At 41.4% G+C, this 15,261-nt stretch overlaps 1 protein-coding gene across 2 annotated transcripts in view; it reads right to left on the reverse strand.

Annotated features, from left to right (window-relative positions):
- Positions 1-743: 743 nt before the first annotated feature.
- The window catches only part of CCNYL1 (cyclin Y like 1), a 46,898-nt gene continuing 32,380 nt past the window's right edge, over positions 744-15,261 (reverse strand). For both annotated transcript variants that reach the window (XM_010336395.3, XM_074399154.1), the window contains 4 exons: positions 14,360-14,479; positions 9,520-9,686; positions 6,004-6,166; positions 744-2,961 (listed from right to left, as the gene is read on the reverse strand). In XM_010336395.3, the coding sequence (XP_010334697.1) occupies positions 2,851-2,961; positions 6,004-6,166; positions 9,520-9,686; positions 14,360-14,479 (561 nt within the window). In that variant the 3' untranslated portion in view covers positions 744-2,850. The remainder of the gene's footprint in view (positions 2,962-6,003; positions 6,167-9,519; positions 9,687-14,359; positions 14,480-15,261) is intronic.

Consider the following 15,261-nt stretch of genomic DNA (forward strand, 5'->3'; position numbering starts at 1 on the left):
TGTTTGAAAACCTCAAATACCTCATTCTAATTCTACACTATTCCTGTTACTTCCTTTCCCTTTGGTACATTTTACTTAATCTTAAATTCTAATGTGCTTTTCCCTCTCAGACACTATAACTATTCGAGATGCCATCTAATGCACTATGCCAGTAAGTACCATGGCCAGTGATTTTAAGTGTAATAAATTAGCTTCAGGTTGAAAAGAGCACATGCAAAAGAAACGGATTACTACATCTTAACTAGAGACCAACATAAATGGATCAAATCAACTTATGGTTGGTTTGAAAATGGTTTAAGACATATCAGGATTGACTTACAACTAGGGTGGGCAGAGATGTAACATTATGTGAATTGAAGTGTTACAAACACACTAGACATATTTTAATTAAAATAGAGTTTATTAGCTTTTCTTTTAATATAAACATGAGAAATAAAAACCACATAAATTGTAGCATTCTTTTCAAAATAAAACTGCAATCAATACTTGAATCTCCAAGCTCTGAACTCCATAAACAATTTTTTTTTGAGGTGGTAGATTGTAATATTTTTACACCATTATTTATCATTTGTGTGTCTGTCCTTTAAAAATGATGGAAACTGCAGCACAGTATGATGGGAAGCACTGCTATATTAGAGGAAGTATTCCTGGCCCAGAAATGCTTTGTTTATAAGCAAGATTCCTCGGATTATATTTGAGAAAATAGGAGAAACAGATTTCACATTGTTGAGAACACTAATCTCTTTTTAGTATTTCAAATTTAAGTGACATTGTTACCAGTCTCCTAAAGTTATTTGTTCATTGCCTTTTAAAGCCTGAAGTAAGAGTTCCTAAGGGCTATGTAAGTTATTTCTGAAATAGCAGGACTTAATGGGACACCTACAGCCTGGTAACATGTAGGATGATAAAACAGCTGTTCATATCACCTTCTATCATTAGGGTCCAATTCCATTTATTACATGTTAATTAACACTGCTCTTCAAAATCTTCCTTTACATTAAAGAAACTTCATGGATCAATGCAAATAGAGCACAGCCCTGCAAGTAACTTACTTTTAAAAAGAGGAGGGCATTTTATGGAGATAAAAGGTATTCCAAAAGTTTAGTGTAATTCTAAGCTTTGATACTTGTAGAAGTATAAATGCCACAAACCTTTACAAAACCTTTTTTTTTTTTTGTATGGTTTCCTTTTTTCCTTTTGAGACAGGGTCTGGATGTCACCCAGACTGGAGGGCAGAGGCATGATCATGGCCCATGCAGCCTTGACCTCCTGTGCTCAAGTGATTCTCTCACCTCAGCCTCCAGAGTAGCTGGGACTATAGACACGTCACCATATCCAGCTAATTATTTTTATTATTTGTTTTACAGACAGGGTTTCACTATGTTGCCTAGACTAGTCTTGAATTCCCACGCTCAAGCAATCCTCCCACTTCAGCCTCCCAAGTACTGAGATTATAGGAATGAATCACTATGCCCAACCCATTTCTTTCGCATTTTTCATTTTTTTAAAACATGGGGTCTTGCTATGACGTCCAGGTTGGAGTGTAGTAGCTATTCCTATAGGCACCATCATGGCACACTGTAGCCTTCAATACTTGACTTCAAGCAATCCTTTAGCCTCAGCCTTCCAAGGAGCTGGGACTATAGGCATGCACCACCACACCCAGCTTCATTTTGCAAATTTTGAATATAAAGCTTTTAATTTTTTCTTTCAGTCAGTATCTACTGTCTTCAAGAGTGACTGAAACAAAAAATTAAAAGCTTAATATTCAGGAGACAAGTGCCGAGTATGCCTATAGTCCCAGCTACTCGTGTGGCTGAGGCTAGAAGGTAGCTTGAGGCCAGGAAGTTCTAGGCTGCAGTGCATTATGACTGTACCTGTGAACAGGCACTCACTCCAGCCTGGATGACACAGTAAGACCCCCATCTCTTAAAAACTAAAAAAAAAAAAAAACACTTTTCAAACAGTATCTTTTAAAGGTTTATAGCATTTATATTATGCTGCAGTGCCTTGGAGGGCCCAAACTATATTAAAGCTTAAAACTGCTTTACTTTTGTCACTGAACCACCATGTTGGTTGGCAATATGAAAATATCTTTTAATACATTTATTCAACAAGAGAAAAATTATCAGAAAATGAGAAGCACCATTTATAGTTCACAAGAAATGCAACATGGACCCCAAGAGAAGTAGATATCAATAACTGATACTTCCTCTGTTTATGACCCCAAACATGCTAAAATGCTAAAGTAACGTTTGCAAAGAATATGAATGACAAATTTTATCCAGCAGCTTTTTGGTTTAAAATGATTGCCAATGACTAGCAGCTTCAGTGGTAACAGCAGGGAGGAAGAACCCTTCCATACCTAACAATGCTGCAGTCCACTCCTTAGTGGCTTTAGAGTCCCATGTTTCAATGGTAATACTGCATTGATTTTAAAGGCATATGCAGCAAAATGGAAGGGAGGGAGAAAAATTGGAAGAAACATAAAAGTTATATGGTTAGTGTCTTTAAAGTCTAAAAATTTAAACTATTGTTTATAAAACCTTACATAGTTCACAGCTATCGGCCCACACAGTAAGCAAATATCTGTGTGGGATGGGAGCCTTCACTTTGGAGTGGTTTTTAACTCTGTTTACATTAAAAAGGACAGAAGAGTGTTTTGTTGCATTGACAAGGTCCCGTTCTTTCCTATGGAGTATAATCCTTGTTGTCCATGAGTCTCCTGAATTCAAGATCTTTCCTTTTGATGAAAACACTAAATTTGCTGGTTCTTGAGCAGGAAAGGTGATATTTCTTCAGTCTTTGTAGATGAAGGTCCCGTGACGTTATAACCCCTCATTTCTCCCTTTAAGAGAGGATGGCTTTAGAACGCTGAATACCAATGAAGTTATCAGCGCTGAAAGACCTTCTCATAGCGGCTCTACACAAGTCTTTGTCTTCACACAATCTAGAAATAGCCTAGGGAAGTTAATCAGATAGAAAACAGGTACAATTTTAAAAAGGGTACCCACCTTTAAAAAAGCACCATTAGGCCGGGCGCGGTGGCTCAAGCTTGTAATCCCAGCACTTTGGGAGGCCGAGGCGGGTGGATCACGATGTCAAGAGATTGAGACCATCCTGGTCAACATGGTGAAACCCCATCTCTACTAAAAATACAAAAAATTAGCTGGGCATGGTGGTGCGTGCCTGTAATCCCAGCTACTCAGGAGGCTGAGGCAGGAGAATTGCCTGAACCCAGGAGGCGGAGGTTGCGGTGAGCCGAGATCGTGCCATTGCACTCCAGCCTGGGTAACAAGAGCGAAACTCCGTCTCAAAAAAAAAAAAAAAAAAAAAAAAAGCACCATTGATGAAAGCCACACATGTAGACTCCTTTAGATAGTTCACAGTTACAGCTACTTTAGCTGTTTTACACTGCCAGGTTCTGGGGATGCTACTTTCTGCTAATTTACCAAGGTAATATCCCTTAAGGGCTATGATTACATTGACAGAGAACAAAAGGGAATTTACTTTATTAAGTTATTGAAAAATTGGATTTCCAAAGATGTCAAAGATATTGTGATAGGCTCCTAACAGCAATAGCATCTGTTACCTGTGCACTTATTCCTTAAATATAATGAACATACACTTGTGCAAAAAATTTTATTCAGCTATTCAAATTCTACCCAATCCTTATTAGCTATTATATATACTCAACGTAAACTTTAATGAGGCAGGTGTGCACTGGACTATACTGGAACATATGAGAGGTCTAATGACTGAAGCACAAAAAGGTGCTACTTCACTTGCACGTTAATTACGGTAGAAATAGATATTATTCTTTTTTTTTCTCTTGAAATGGGAGTTTTGCTTTTATTGCCCAGGCTGGAGTGCAACGGCATGATCTCAGCTCACCGCAACCTTAACCTCCCAGGTTCAAGTGATTCTCCAGCCTGTCTCCCGAGTAGCTGGGATTACAAGCATTGTGCCACCATGCCCAACTAATTTTTCATATTTTTAGTAGAGACGGAGTTTCACCATGTTGGCCAGCTGGTCTTGAACTCCTGACATCAGTGATCCACCTGTCTCAGCCTCCCAAAGTGCTGAGATTACAGGTGTGAGCCACCTCACCCAGCCTAGAAATACGTATTATTCTAAAATACCACCAAGGCACCACAAAAAGTATCAGTTTAAAATATGTGTTCGTTTCAGTTGTAATTCTTCTGTATACTCACCGAGCCATAAATATTACTTTGCCCCATAAAAGTTACCATTTCTGGGGGCTGGGCGCGGTGGCTCAAGCCTGTAATCCCAGCACTTTGGGAGGCCGAGGCGGGTGGATCATGAGGTCAAGAGATCGAGACCAACCTGGTCAACATCGTGAAACCCTGTCTCTACTAAAAATACAAAAAATTAGCTGGGCATGGCGGCGCGTGCCTGTAATCCCAGCTACTCAGGAGGCTGAGGCAGAATTGCCTGAACCCAGGAGGCGGAGGTTGCAGTGAGCCGAGATCGCGCCATTGCACTCCAGCCTGAGAAACAAGAGCAAAACTCCGTCTCAAAAAAAAAAAAAAAAAAAAAAAAAGTTACCATTTCTGGATGGGCACAGTGGCTCATGCCTGTAATCCCAGCACTTTGGAAGGCTAAGGTGAAACCCTGTCTTTACTAAAAATACAAAAATTAGCTGGGTGTGGTGGCAGGTGCCCAGCTACTCAGGAGGCTGAGGCATGAGAATTGCTTGTACCCAGGAGGAGAGGTTGCAGTGAGCCAAGATCACGCCACTGCACTCGAGCATGGGCAATAGAGCAAGACACTGTTTCAAAAAGGAAAACAAAAAACAAACAGGCAAATACTGGACGTAGGAAGTACATGGGTTTTTATTTTTTATTTATTTATTTAATTTTTGAGATGGAGTCCCGGTCTGTCACCCAGGCTGGAGTGCAGTGGCACAATCTCAGCTCACTGCAACTTCCACCTCCCATGTTCAAAAGATTCTCCTGCCTCAGCCTTCTGAGTAGCTGGGATTACAGCTTCCTGCCACCATACCCACCTAATTTTTATATTTTTTTTAGTTGAGACATGGTTTCACCTTGTTTGCCAGCCTGGTCTCGAACTCCAAACCTCAAGTGATCTGCCTGTCTTGGCCTCCCTAAGTGTTGGGATTACAGGCGTGAGCCACAGCGCCCAGCCCTTATATCCAGCATTTGAAACACCTGCACCCTATATAGTAAAGGGTATAGGTCTCTTGGCTTAGCCACTAATCCTATGTCTAAAAAACTTATGGGACTGCAATGTGATATATAAACAATGATATGAATTTGCAAACAGAATAAATACAGTCAGGAGTGGCAAGTGAATTATGTCTGTAGATAAAATTAGGAATATAGTCACAAAGAAATTTTTTTTGAGACAGTCTCACTCCGTCACCCAGGCTAGAGTGCAGTGGCATGATCTCAGCCCACTGCAACCTCCACCTCCCAGTTTCAAGTGACCTCATGCCTCAGCCTCCCAAGTAGCTGGGATTACAGGCATGTGCCACCATGCCCAGCTAATTTTTTATTTTTTAATTTTTTTTTATTTTTAGTAGAGATGGGGTCTCACCATGTTGGCCAGTGGCTGGTCTTGAACTTCTGACCTCAAGTGGTCTGCCTACCTCAGCCTCCCAAAGTGCTGGGATTACGGGCATGAGCCACTGCACCCAGCTAAAAAAAATTATTCATGTATGATTATGTGAAAGGACAGAAGTTCAAAAGGAAACCCATTAAGAACAGATTAAATTTGATTTAAGATATTCTGAATTATGGTCACAGAAGAGGCAGTACGTATAATTTTTAAATAATGTTGATCCTTGTATAAACCATAAAAGACACAGGAAATCTGATGCCAAAGGGCTAATAAGCTCTTCAGTGTGTCAGTTGATTTTAAAGCTTTCCATTTTCCTAATCACTACTTAATATGATTTAGTCACAGATGTTGGCTTTGGTGGCTGATGGAAAACACCACTTAGTGACTTCACAGCCTTACCTCTAGGTTCTGTGCTCTTTCTTTGCTAAGAGGAGCAAACAGAAAATTCAGGTTGTTGTCATCTGCTAAGGAGCGAAGGTCAAAGTAGTATTTGGCATAAACACTGGCAGGAACATTAATATTAAACTGAAGCAGCTCCAAAAAATGCCTTTCCATTTCATTCCTGGAGGAGGAAGAACAGAACAGAACCAGCATAGGACAATGTTAGTTAACTGGGCTCTCTTCAGAAACATCATTCTGAGCTACCAGAATGGCTCTAAACTCTGTTTTAAAATATAGGTTACCCAGATGCATTAACATACTAATGTTCACACAAGGTACAGTTACTTGTGGTTCCTTCTGCACCCCAGCACTCTGGGATTGGGATGAGGGTTGAAGGGTTAAGGCCTCTGATGCACTTGTGCTGCTGATTCGGGCCTCATTCTTCAGAGTTCCATTAGTGCAGCTATACAATTCATACTTCATGCTCACTCACAAGGCCCCACTATAGTGATCAGATGAAAGGAATGATGTATGCTGTTTATTAGCTCTGAAGAACTTGCAGACATTTTCACCGGGCTGATAACAGGAATGGGCTTATTGAAGTAGAGAAGCACCAACAAAAGGAGTGGGCACATCACCACGGCAACAAATGGATCCATCGAGAGCCACTGCTATTATCTCTGAGGGGGAAAATCTCTTGAGGCAACAAGGATTCATCTCAAATAAATAAAATAAGCCACATTACAGGGGAAGGGAATCCTCTCCTCCTGTCCCAGTGCATGAGTCTATGTCAAAGGGCATAATGCAAGTTCCTGCTCACTTTAATATTATGAAGGTGAGAAATTGTCACTATGGCAGGGTAAGGATACTCTCCAAATTTTGGAAGGTAAAAGGATCAAAGGTGGATGTCTCAGCTAGACTAAACCCATTTTGATATGACTTCTGGTAGGTCACTGGATTTATAAACTCAGGCGTTTCTTCTGAATTGGGAATGAAACCCTAAGGTGCTCGGAGTAGTCCTCAGCCACATGACCACAGAGCTGCCCTTGCCAAACGCTTAAGCAAATAAACATAAAACTAGAGAAAATCTTAACCACTTTAACAGTAATCTCTGTAAGGAGTTAACTGTACAAAAATGATAAATACCTGAACAACATATTTGGTTTCTTGGTTTTAAAATTTTAATATTTTATTCACTGGCTAAGGCAACAAATACTTGTTGATGATCCCCTGTATGGAGGGCAGTTAGAATATGAGCAGAGATGTGGTTTTCTCATTTGCTGAGCTTAAAAACCCAACTGAACCTAATTCCAAAATTAATTTCCTGTTTATATGTCCAAAAGTCTATAGAAATGTAAATCAGATAATGTTTTGATAATCAGCTAATCAGGACTTAATTTACTGCAGTAATAAATGCACTTCACAATCCCTTTTATATTTTTTTCCACTAATACATTTTAACTGTGTAGAAATACAGTACTTCATAGGATTAACACATGTATTAATAGAGGTTTAATCACTGAAGAAAAGTATTATGCCCATAGAATATGCATCTTCTAGGCTTTTTATTGTTTTTTAAATGGCTAGATGGCTGAATAGCATACCCTTTACAGGCAGAGGAAACCGTCTGAATAGCAGCTGCTCAGTTTAACTTATTCTTTTAAAGGGAATATATTCTAACATGACATGTAGATGTTGAAAAAGTTTAAGAAAAACCTGAAAGACACCAATATAAAATTTTTAAATTTAGACTCAAATTGAGACCACTACAAATAGTCAACAGCAGGGGGATGACGTTTGTTTAATATATAAATGTATATTAAACAGTTTGTTAAAATGCTTTGCAAAGATCATAAACAAAAGTAGCTTGTTAGTAGCAGAGCTCCTGGTGTTTCCCTGGGCATACACAAATAGCACTAGTCTTTGGAACTGGTCTTTTTGGAGCTGGCCCCTGCCACCGCTGCTCCTGAAGCTCACATCTGTAGAAACCTGCACATTTCCCTTTGTGTTCTCTCATCTTGGGTTTAGAACTAGAGTCCCAGCCAGTTCAGTTGCAAATTTTGAGAACATTTTAGCTGCCATCACGGTATGGCTAAGTGTTCATAATTATAAATTTTGCTTCCTTCAATAAACTACTTTGCAGACTGATGACAGCAGTGATCAAAGTCACTTTAGCTTCTGCAACTTCCAAAAGTACTTACATTTGTTTCAAAGTTATTTGCTGTCACATCCTTTGCTAAAACGGCTACCAGCTATATCATCATGGCTGTTTGGTTTACATCATTAGTAAAGTGGTCAACTTCACCAAAAGCCACTTCAACAGCTACCACAATTACTGGTTCCTTTTTAGTCACAAGTCTCCTAACTTCAGTTGTGAGTATATGGTATGCTGATTCTGAATGACAGTCATATGGAGTAACGGCAAAGGCAATAAAAACAAGCTCTTGCCACTGCCTGACATGACCTCAATCTTCCTCTGATGCTCAACATTATAATCAAGAGGTGCTCCTTCACATTGTTCTGAGTGCCACCCACAACGCCATTCTCACTGTCCAGTGGGCACCCTGAAAGCCTCTGCTGGAAATGCCTCCCTGGCTCACGCTGCCTACCAAGCTCCAAGGCCCTTCCCTTCACAGCAGTCACGAGGCCAGACTGGAAGGAAGCCCTGATGAAGCCACTCTTTCAGGGTCATGTTGGTGCCATCTGTGAGGAACTCCATGACTCAGCAAGGCTTCTTACACTCTCATAGGTAACTCAAGGCCCCCAAAGTGGTGCTGTGGTTGTCCAAGCGCCCAGGGAGCCTCTCAAGTGTGGTGGGCATTGGGTGATGCCGAAACATTGCTTCTCAGATTGCCTGAGGGGAACACTGGAGCTTCATCAATCATCAGACCAATTTCAAAACACACGAAACTCTCCTAATGGGGAGGGGGTCAGGGCCACAGGGATCTTCATATCTCAAGGCTTTTGTAAAAAGACCTTCAGATAAAACGTGGAAAAAGACTAGCAAAAGCAAATATACAACGTGTGACTCAAGTTGAAGCTATAACCTCTCAATAGTCCAGAGGCCCTAAGACCTGAAGAGTGGCCAATTATTTCAAAGGCCAGACATATGTCCTTTAGGGGCTGTTTATACAACACTGGTCACATGAAAAAAAAAAAAAGAAAAAGAAAAGATAAACAAATAAATAAATGAAAAAGAGAAAGGAGCCTGAACTGGCAGATAACTTTTTAAAAGCCATAAAGATATTTACTGTACTATGTTGTTCTGGTAGTACACTTGTAAGATGTTTGCCAAAAAACACCAGAAAAAGACTTTTCAATTTATCAAGCAGACTATTACACATCAAAACCTATCAATTAATGATGAAAAATGGGAAGTAAGTTTTTTTTGAGACAGTCTTGCTCTGTTGTGAACTGTTATACTAAAGCTAGACATAGTCTTATGCCTATTTCCATTATCTGTATAATATAACCTTTAAAAATATTCCTTAAAGTGTTAACTTTAGAAAGTTCACCAAAACCTTACAAACTCACATGTCCTCAACGGTAATGTCCTTGAGGATCTGGCAATAGTCCACGTTCCACACAGCCTGATCATCCCAAACCTTGGAGGCAAGAAGAATGGCTCCCAGAACAATCCTTTTCCAATTAGTGGGACAAATGTCGATTTCGGCATAAGTTAAAAGCCTTTCTAAATAAACCTGTAAAATAGAGCACTGGTCTTTGATTTCAGTTCAGTTTAAATGCTTTGATAAGAATTCTTACAAATGACAGATTTATTCTGTTTTTGACCAGAAAATGAGTGCCTTTTATTCTTATGTTCTTCAGCAACTCTGCTTAGTCAGCCAAAGCAAGACACCAAATCACAGTTCTAGGTCAGATATCTCTGCTGCTTGCTCTGCCCATCTACATTTCCAACCCAATTTTGGTCACAGGAATGACTGAACATCTCAGCAAAAGGCATCATAAAGAGAGGCACTCTCAATGTATCATACCTAGATGGTAAATAGTAGTTTTACAGGTAGTTATGCTCAAATATATAAAATCCAAGTAACACTGAGCACATGTTTACCTTCTCCTTTTCACAGTAACTAACCCTTTTGTGTCACTAGCTTGAAGAACTGCTGGTCAAGAGAGCCACCCAGTGGCTGCTGTGCAAAGCAGCATGACAGGTGCAGGTCTTTGGGGCTGTAAAATAAATCACCGTAGTGTCTCCACAAGAAACACTTGTACATGGAAAAACGGATGTCTCTGGACCCCCTGGTATTCCTCTAAACCTGCAAAGCAGTTTATGAGACTATTGCATGAATTATTTTACATCTACCAAACATCCTTCAAAGAACTGAGCAAAGTGGACAGCTGAGAAAAGATTACAGAGGTAAGCTGCGATTTGCTGTTACCTCAAAGGGCTCTCTGCAGAAAAGTATATGCTGTTTGAACTCTTTATCAAGACCAAAGTTAAGTTTTTTTTGTTTGTTTGTTTTTGTTAAGATGGAATTTTGCTCTGTCACCCAGGCTGGAGTGCAGTGGTGCAATCTTGGCTGACTGCAACCTGTGCCTCCTGGGTTCAAGCGATTCTCCTGCCTTAGCCTCTCGAAGTAGCTGGGTGCCCGCCAGCACACCTGACTAATTTTTGTATTTTCAGTATGGACAGGGTTTCACCATGTTGGCCAGCAACAGGCCTGGAGCCATGGCTCATGCCTATAATTCCAGCACTTTGGGAGGCCGAGGCAAGCAGATCACTTGAGGCCAGGAGTTCAAGACCAGCCTGGCCATCATGGTGATGCCCCGTCTCTACTAAAAAATACAAAATTACCCAGGCATGGTGACACATGCCTGTAATCCCAGCTGCTCAGGAGGCTGAGGCAGGAGAATTGCTTGAACCTGGGAGGCGGAGGTTGTAGTGAGCGAAGATCATGCCATTGCACTCCAGCCTGGGCAACAAGAGCAAAACTCCATCTCAAAAACAAACCAACGTTCATTTTAAGAGTTTATTTATTGTCTGAAAGTTATCAGATAGGCAGCTCAGATCTGGCAGTGTTCTTCAAACTCAACTGTGTTTTCAAAAACGTGTATTGAACATGACATGTTCTTTTTTTTTCTTTTTTTTAAGATGGGGTTTCACCATGTTGGTCAGGCTGGTCTTGAACTTCCAACCTCAGGTCACCCGCCTTGACCTCCAAAGTGCTTGGATTTACAGGCGTGAGGCACTACGCCTGGCCTGAACATGGTATGTTCTTAAGAGATCCTCTTCCCTTTCCCCCAAATTCTGCACTCTTAGTATCCTAAGAATGAACCTCCTTCACAGAGTTCAACTCTCAATGGGAATAATTAGATAGCAGTGAAACAACACAGACAATCCCTCAACTTCCTGTTGCCTTTACTGGTAAGCTGATGATGCGCTGACACTCACTGATACCACTTGCCCTCCTGCGTCAGTGTGAAAGTTCTTTTCTTCCCACTAAAGCCAACTCTATCAGTGCCAGTTGATCCCATCCCACTTCTGCAGAATACTATTCCCACAATTATGTCTTTTTGAAGGCTTTCGCCTTCTCTGCCAGATTTTCCCCAATGTGTTTCCTTTGTTCACCCCCCCACCCCGCCGGATGTGTCCTCTCATTTGCTCTAATCATCATGCCCTGGTGTCAGCTTCTCATCTCCCATCTCTCCTTAACCCACTCCTGTCTGTCCCTTGCTGCTGTCACTCTTCTGAGACTCTTCTTGCCAAGGTCTCCAAAGCCTTCACACTTTACAAACCAGAGCTCTTCATCCCACTGCTCCACTTTCCAAGCCGTCCCTAATATTGTACAGGGCAGTCCCATTCACCTAGTTGCTAAGACCAAATGCCTACGTTAAAGTTACCCCATTCCAGACTGTGAACAATTCCTGCTCTGTCCACCTTCACTGGTAGGCTACCTGCTTTTGATTCTGAGCCGCCACTGATCACCTGTATTACCCTAGTTACTTAACTCTTCTCTACCTCGATTCTGTTTATTACGGTTTACTCTCGTCAAGGTGTCAGTATGACCTCTTAAATTAAAAGCACTTCACGCCCCTGCTCAAAATCTACCAAAAGTTACCCAACAAACTGGAATAAAAACCTCTTCCTGGCAGAACTTTGGGAGGCTGAGGTGGGTAGATCACATGAGGTCAGGAGTTCAAGACAAGCCTGGCCAACATGGCAAAACCCTGTCTCTACTTAGAAAAACAAACAAAAATTAGCCAGGCGTGGTGGTGCATGCTTGTAATCCCAGCTACTTGGGAGGCTGAGGCAGGAGAATCACTTAAACCCTGGAGGCAGAGGTTGCAGTGAACCAAGATCATGCCACTGCACTGCAGCCTGGATGACAGAGCAAGACTCCATCTCAAAACAAAACAAAACAAAACAAAACAAAACAAAAATACTTCTTCCTGTGGCCTGCATGCCAAAAGGCCCTATGAGTTATGTGTGGCATTGCCCATGTGACCTCACCTTCTCCACTCTTTCTCTCAGTTCTCACTCCAACCACACTGTACACTTTGCTGTTTGTTCCTTGAACACACACAAAAAATCAGGTTCCTGTCTAATCTTGGTACTTGTCTGGCTGCCTGTAATGCCAGCACTCCTTACCTTCCCTTACCTTAAGGTCACTGTTCAAATGATACCTCTAGAGAGGTTCTTCCTGATCATTCTTTCTAAAACAGTGAGAGCCTCCTGTCACTCTGTATCCCTTTATCCTGCTTCATCTTCTTGCTACTTACCAGTACCTGAAAAAATAAGCTCATAAAGGCAAGAACATTGTTCAGTCTGTCCTCTCCTTTACCCTAGCACTTGGTAGCTCACGCCTGTAATCCCAACACTCTGGCAGAATCACTTGAGGCCAGTTCTGAGGCCAGTCTGGGCAACATAGCTAGACTCTAGCTCTACTAAAAAAAGTCTTAAAATTTTTTTTAATTAAACAAAAAAGAATAGTGGCACAGAAAAGGCATCCAGTGAGTATTTACAGAATCAGCAACTTCTTGGCAGCATTTAACACTGGGACCACAACCTCTCTTATCTTGAACTCTTTGTTCTTCTTTTATTACCTTCTGGGTTTCCTCCTTTCACTCCATCTGGGGCTTGTCCCTCAAATGCTAACAGTCTTTAGAGATCTATCTTCTATCCACTTTCTTTTTCTTTTTTTTTTAAGATACGAATCTTGCTATGTTGCCCAGGCTGGATTCAAACTACTGCACTCAAGTGATTCTCCCAGTAACAGGGACTACAGGTGCGCACCACCACGTCTAGCTGGTCCACTTTCATTCTGCACCCTTTCTCTGTATTTGAACAGCTACTCTTATTCTTCATTCCTTACCTTTAAGCTCAGATTCATGCTCCAGTCTGGTATATTCAAATGATTACTGGACACTGCCACTCTGCTACCTCACAGGGACATATAGCTTAACCCATCTATAATGAACTCCCTCTCTTCCTATACAGCTCTCCCTCCTGCATCGCCTGTCTCTCTCTCTCTGGAAGCACCACTCCTGCTTCTCTACAGCATGTGCTAAGTATACCAAATGGCTTACAGCCCTATGTCTGATCCATTACCCAATGAGGGGTTTCTATGCAAGTGCACATCAGAAGCCGCCTCTCCTAAATTCCAACTGGATGCTAAAGGAGTAGGTACTGACCTCAATATTCTTTCCCTGCAGGCCATGCAGTTGACTTTCCTCTACAGGTTTGCTGTGGGAAGGAGTAAAACAATCCTAACCACTTGAATAGGATTTATTATTCAATGATAAAATCTTACCATAGGAATTCTGAATGGAGGACGTAAAGTTAAACACACAGGTATAGCTTAGTAAGCTAACAAGAAAAGCCTTTGTTCATGTATTACTGGTACCACATTGCTGGGCAACATCATGAGCAGGCACAAGGGGGTAGGCAGAGACGGATTAAAACCCATCATCCAAGGAACAAAACATTTAGAATAGTTCTCAGTCACAACACATGTCGGAAATACCTGGGGAATACAGCCTGGGACTTGGCTTAGACCTACACTGGAATTAGTATCTGCCTCTGGACCACATGGTTTTGTTATCATTTCCCATCACCCTCCAGCTCTGCCACTGTGCCTTGTATGTGTGCATACTGAATGTGCATTGAGGAGGAGGAGGAGAAACCAGAAATCTCCACTGCTACCTTTTGTGGCAACTGTTCTGTGATGAGAAAAGCAATGGAAATACTTTCCACCATAATGATGATTAAATGTGAATGTATTTACTTTCCTTTCATAGGTTTCTCTAAGTTCTGATGATAATTTCAGGAATCTATTTTTATTTGAAAAACAGGACCAGACCCTGTGTACAAGACTAATTTCTAAAGATGCTTTATAAATGAGAAATATCTTACCAAAGTTACTATTGCACATTCAGCTGTTAGCTGTGCAGCACTAAAAAGAGTACGAACAAATCTGTAAATAAATTTGTGCTCAGGATCATGCTTAAAGTATTCCTCTGGAACTTTTTCTCGCTGAAAGAAGAAAAGATGCAATGTTAGTATCCATTGAAGGAAAAAATTTTAAGTACTCTTTTTTTTTTTTTGAGTTGGACTTTCAGCTGGCACCATAGCTCACACCTGTAATTCCAGCACTTACGGAGGCTGAGGCAGGTGGATCAACAGAGGTCAGGTGTTCGAGACCAGCCTGGGCAACATGGTGAAACCCTGTCTGTACTAAAAATACAAAAAATTAGCTGGGCGCACCTGTAATCCCAGCTACTCAGGAGGCTTAGGCAGGAGAAATCACTGGAACCCAGGAGGTGGAGGTTACAGTGAGCTGAGATCACGCCATTGCACTGGGTGACAGAATGAGACTCTGTCCCCCCACCACAAAAAAAGAGACGGAGTTTCACTGTTGTTGCCCAGGCTGGAATGCAATGGTGTGATCTCAGCTCATTGCAACCTCTGCCTCCCAAGTTCAAGCGATTCTCGTGCCTCAGCCTCTTGAGTAGCTAAGACTACAGGCACCCGCCACCATGTCCAGCTAGTTTTTGTATTTTTAGTAGAGATAGGGTTTCACCATGTTGGTCAGGCTGGTCTCGAACTCCTGACCTCAGATGATCCACCCACCTCGGCCTCCAAAAGTGCTGGGATTACAGGTGTAAGCCACCACACCCAGCCTGTGTACTCTTAAGACAGCAGTATTCACGTTTGAGCCCATGTGCCCCTTAAAATAATTTTGGTTGAGTGACATGTCTTTTAGTTTTTAAAATATAAACAATTGGACCTTAAAGTATCATAATGATTGATTCAAT

Source organism: Saimiri boliviensis, chromosome 5 (assembly GCF_048565385.1).
Source record: "Saimiri boliviensis isolate mSaiBol1 chromosome 5, mSaiBol1.pri, whole genome shotgun sequence".
NCBI lineage: Eukaryota > Metazoa > Chordata > Mammalia > Primates > Cebidae > Saimiri > Saimiri boliviensis.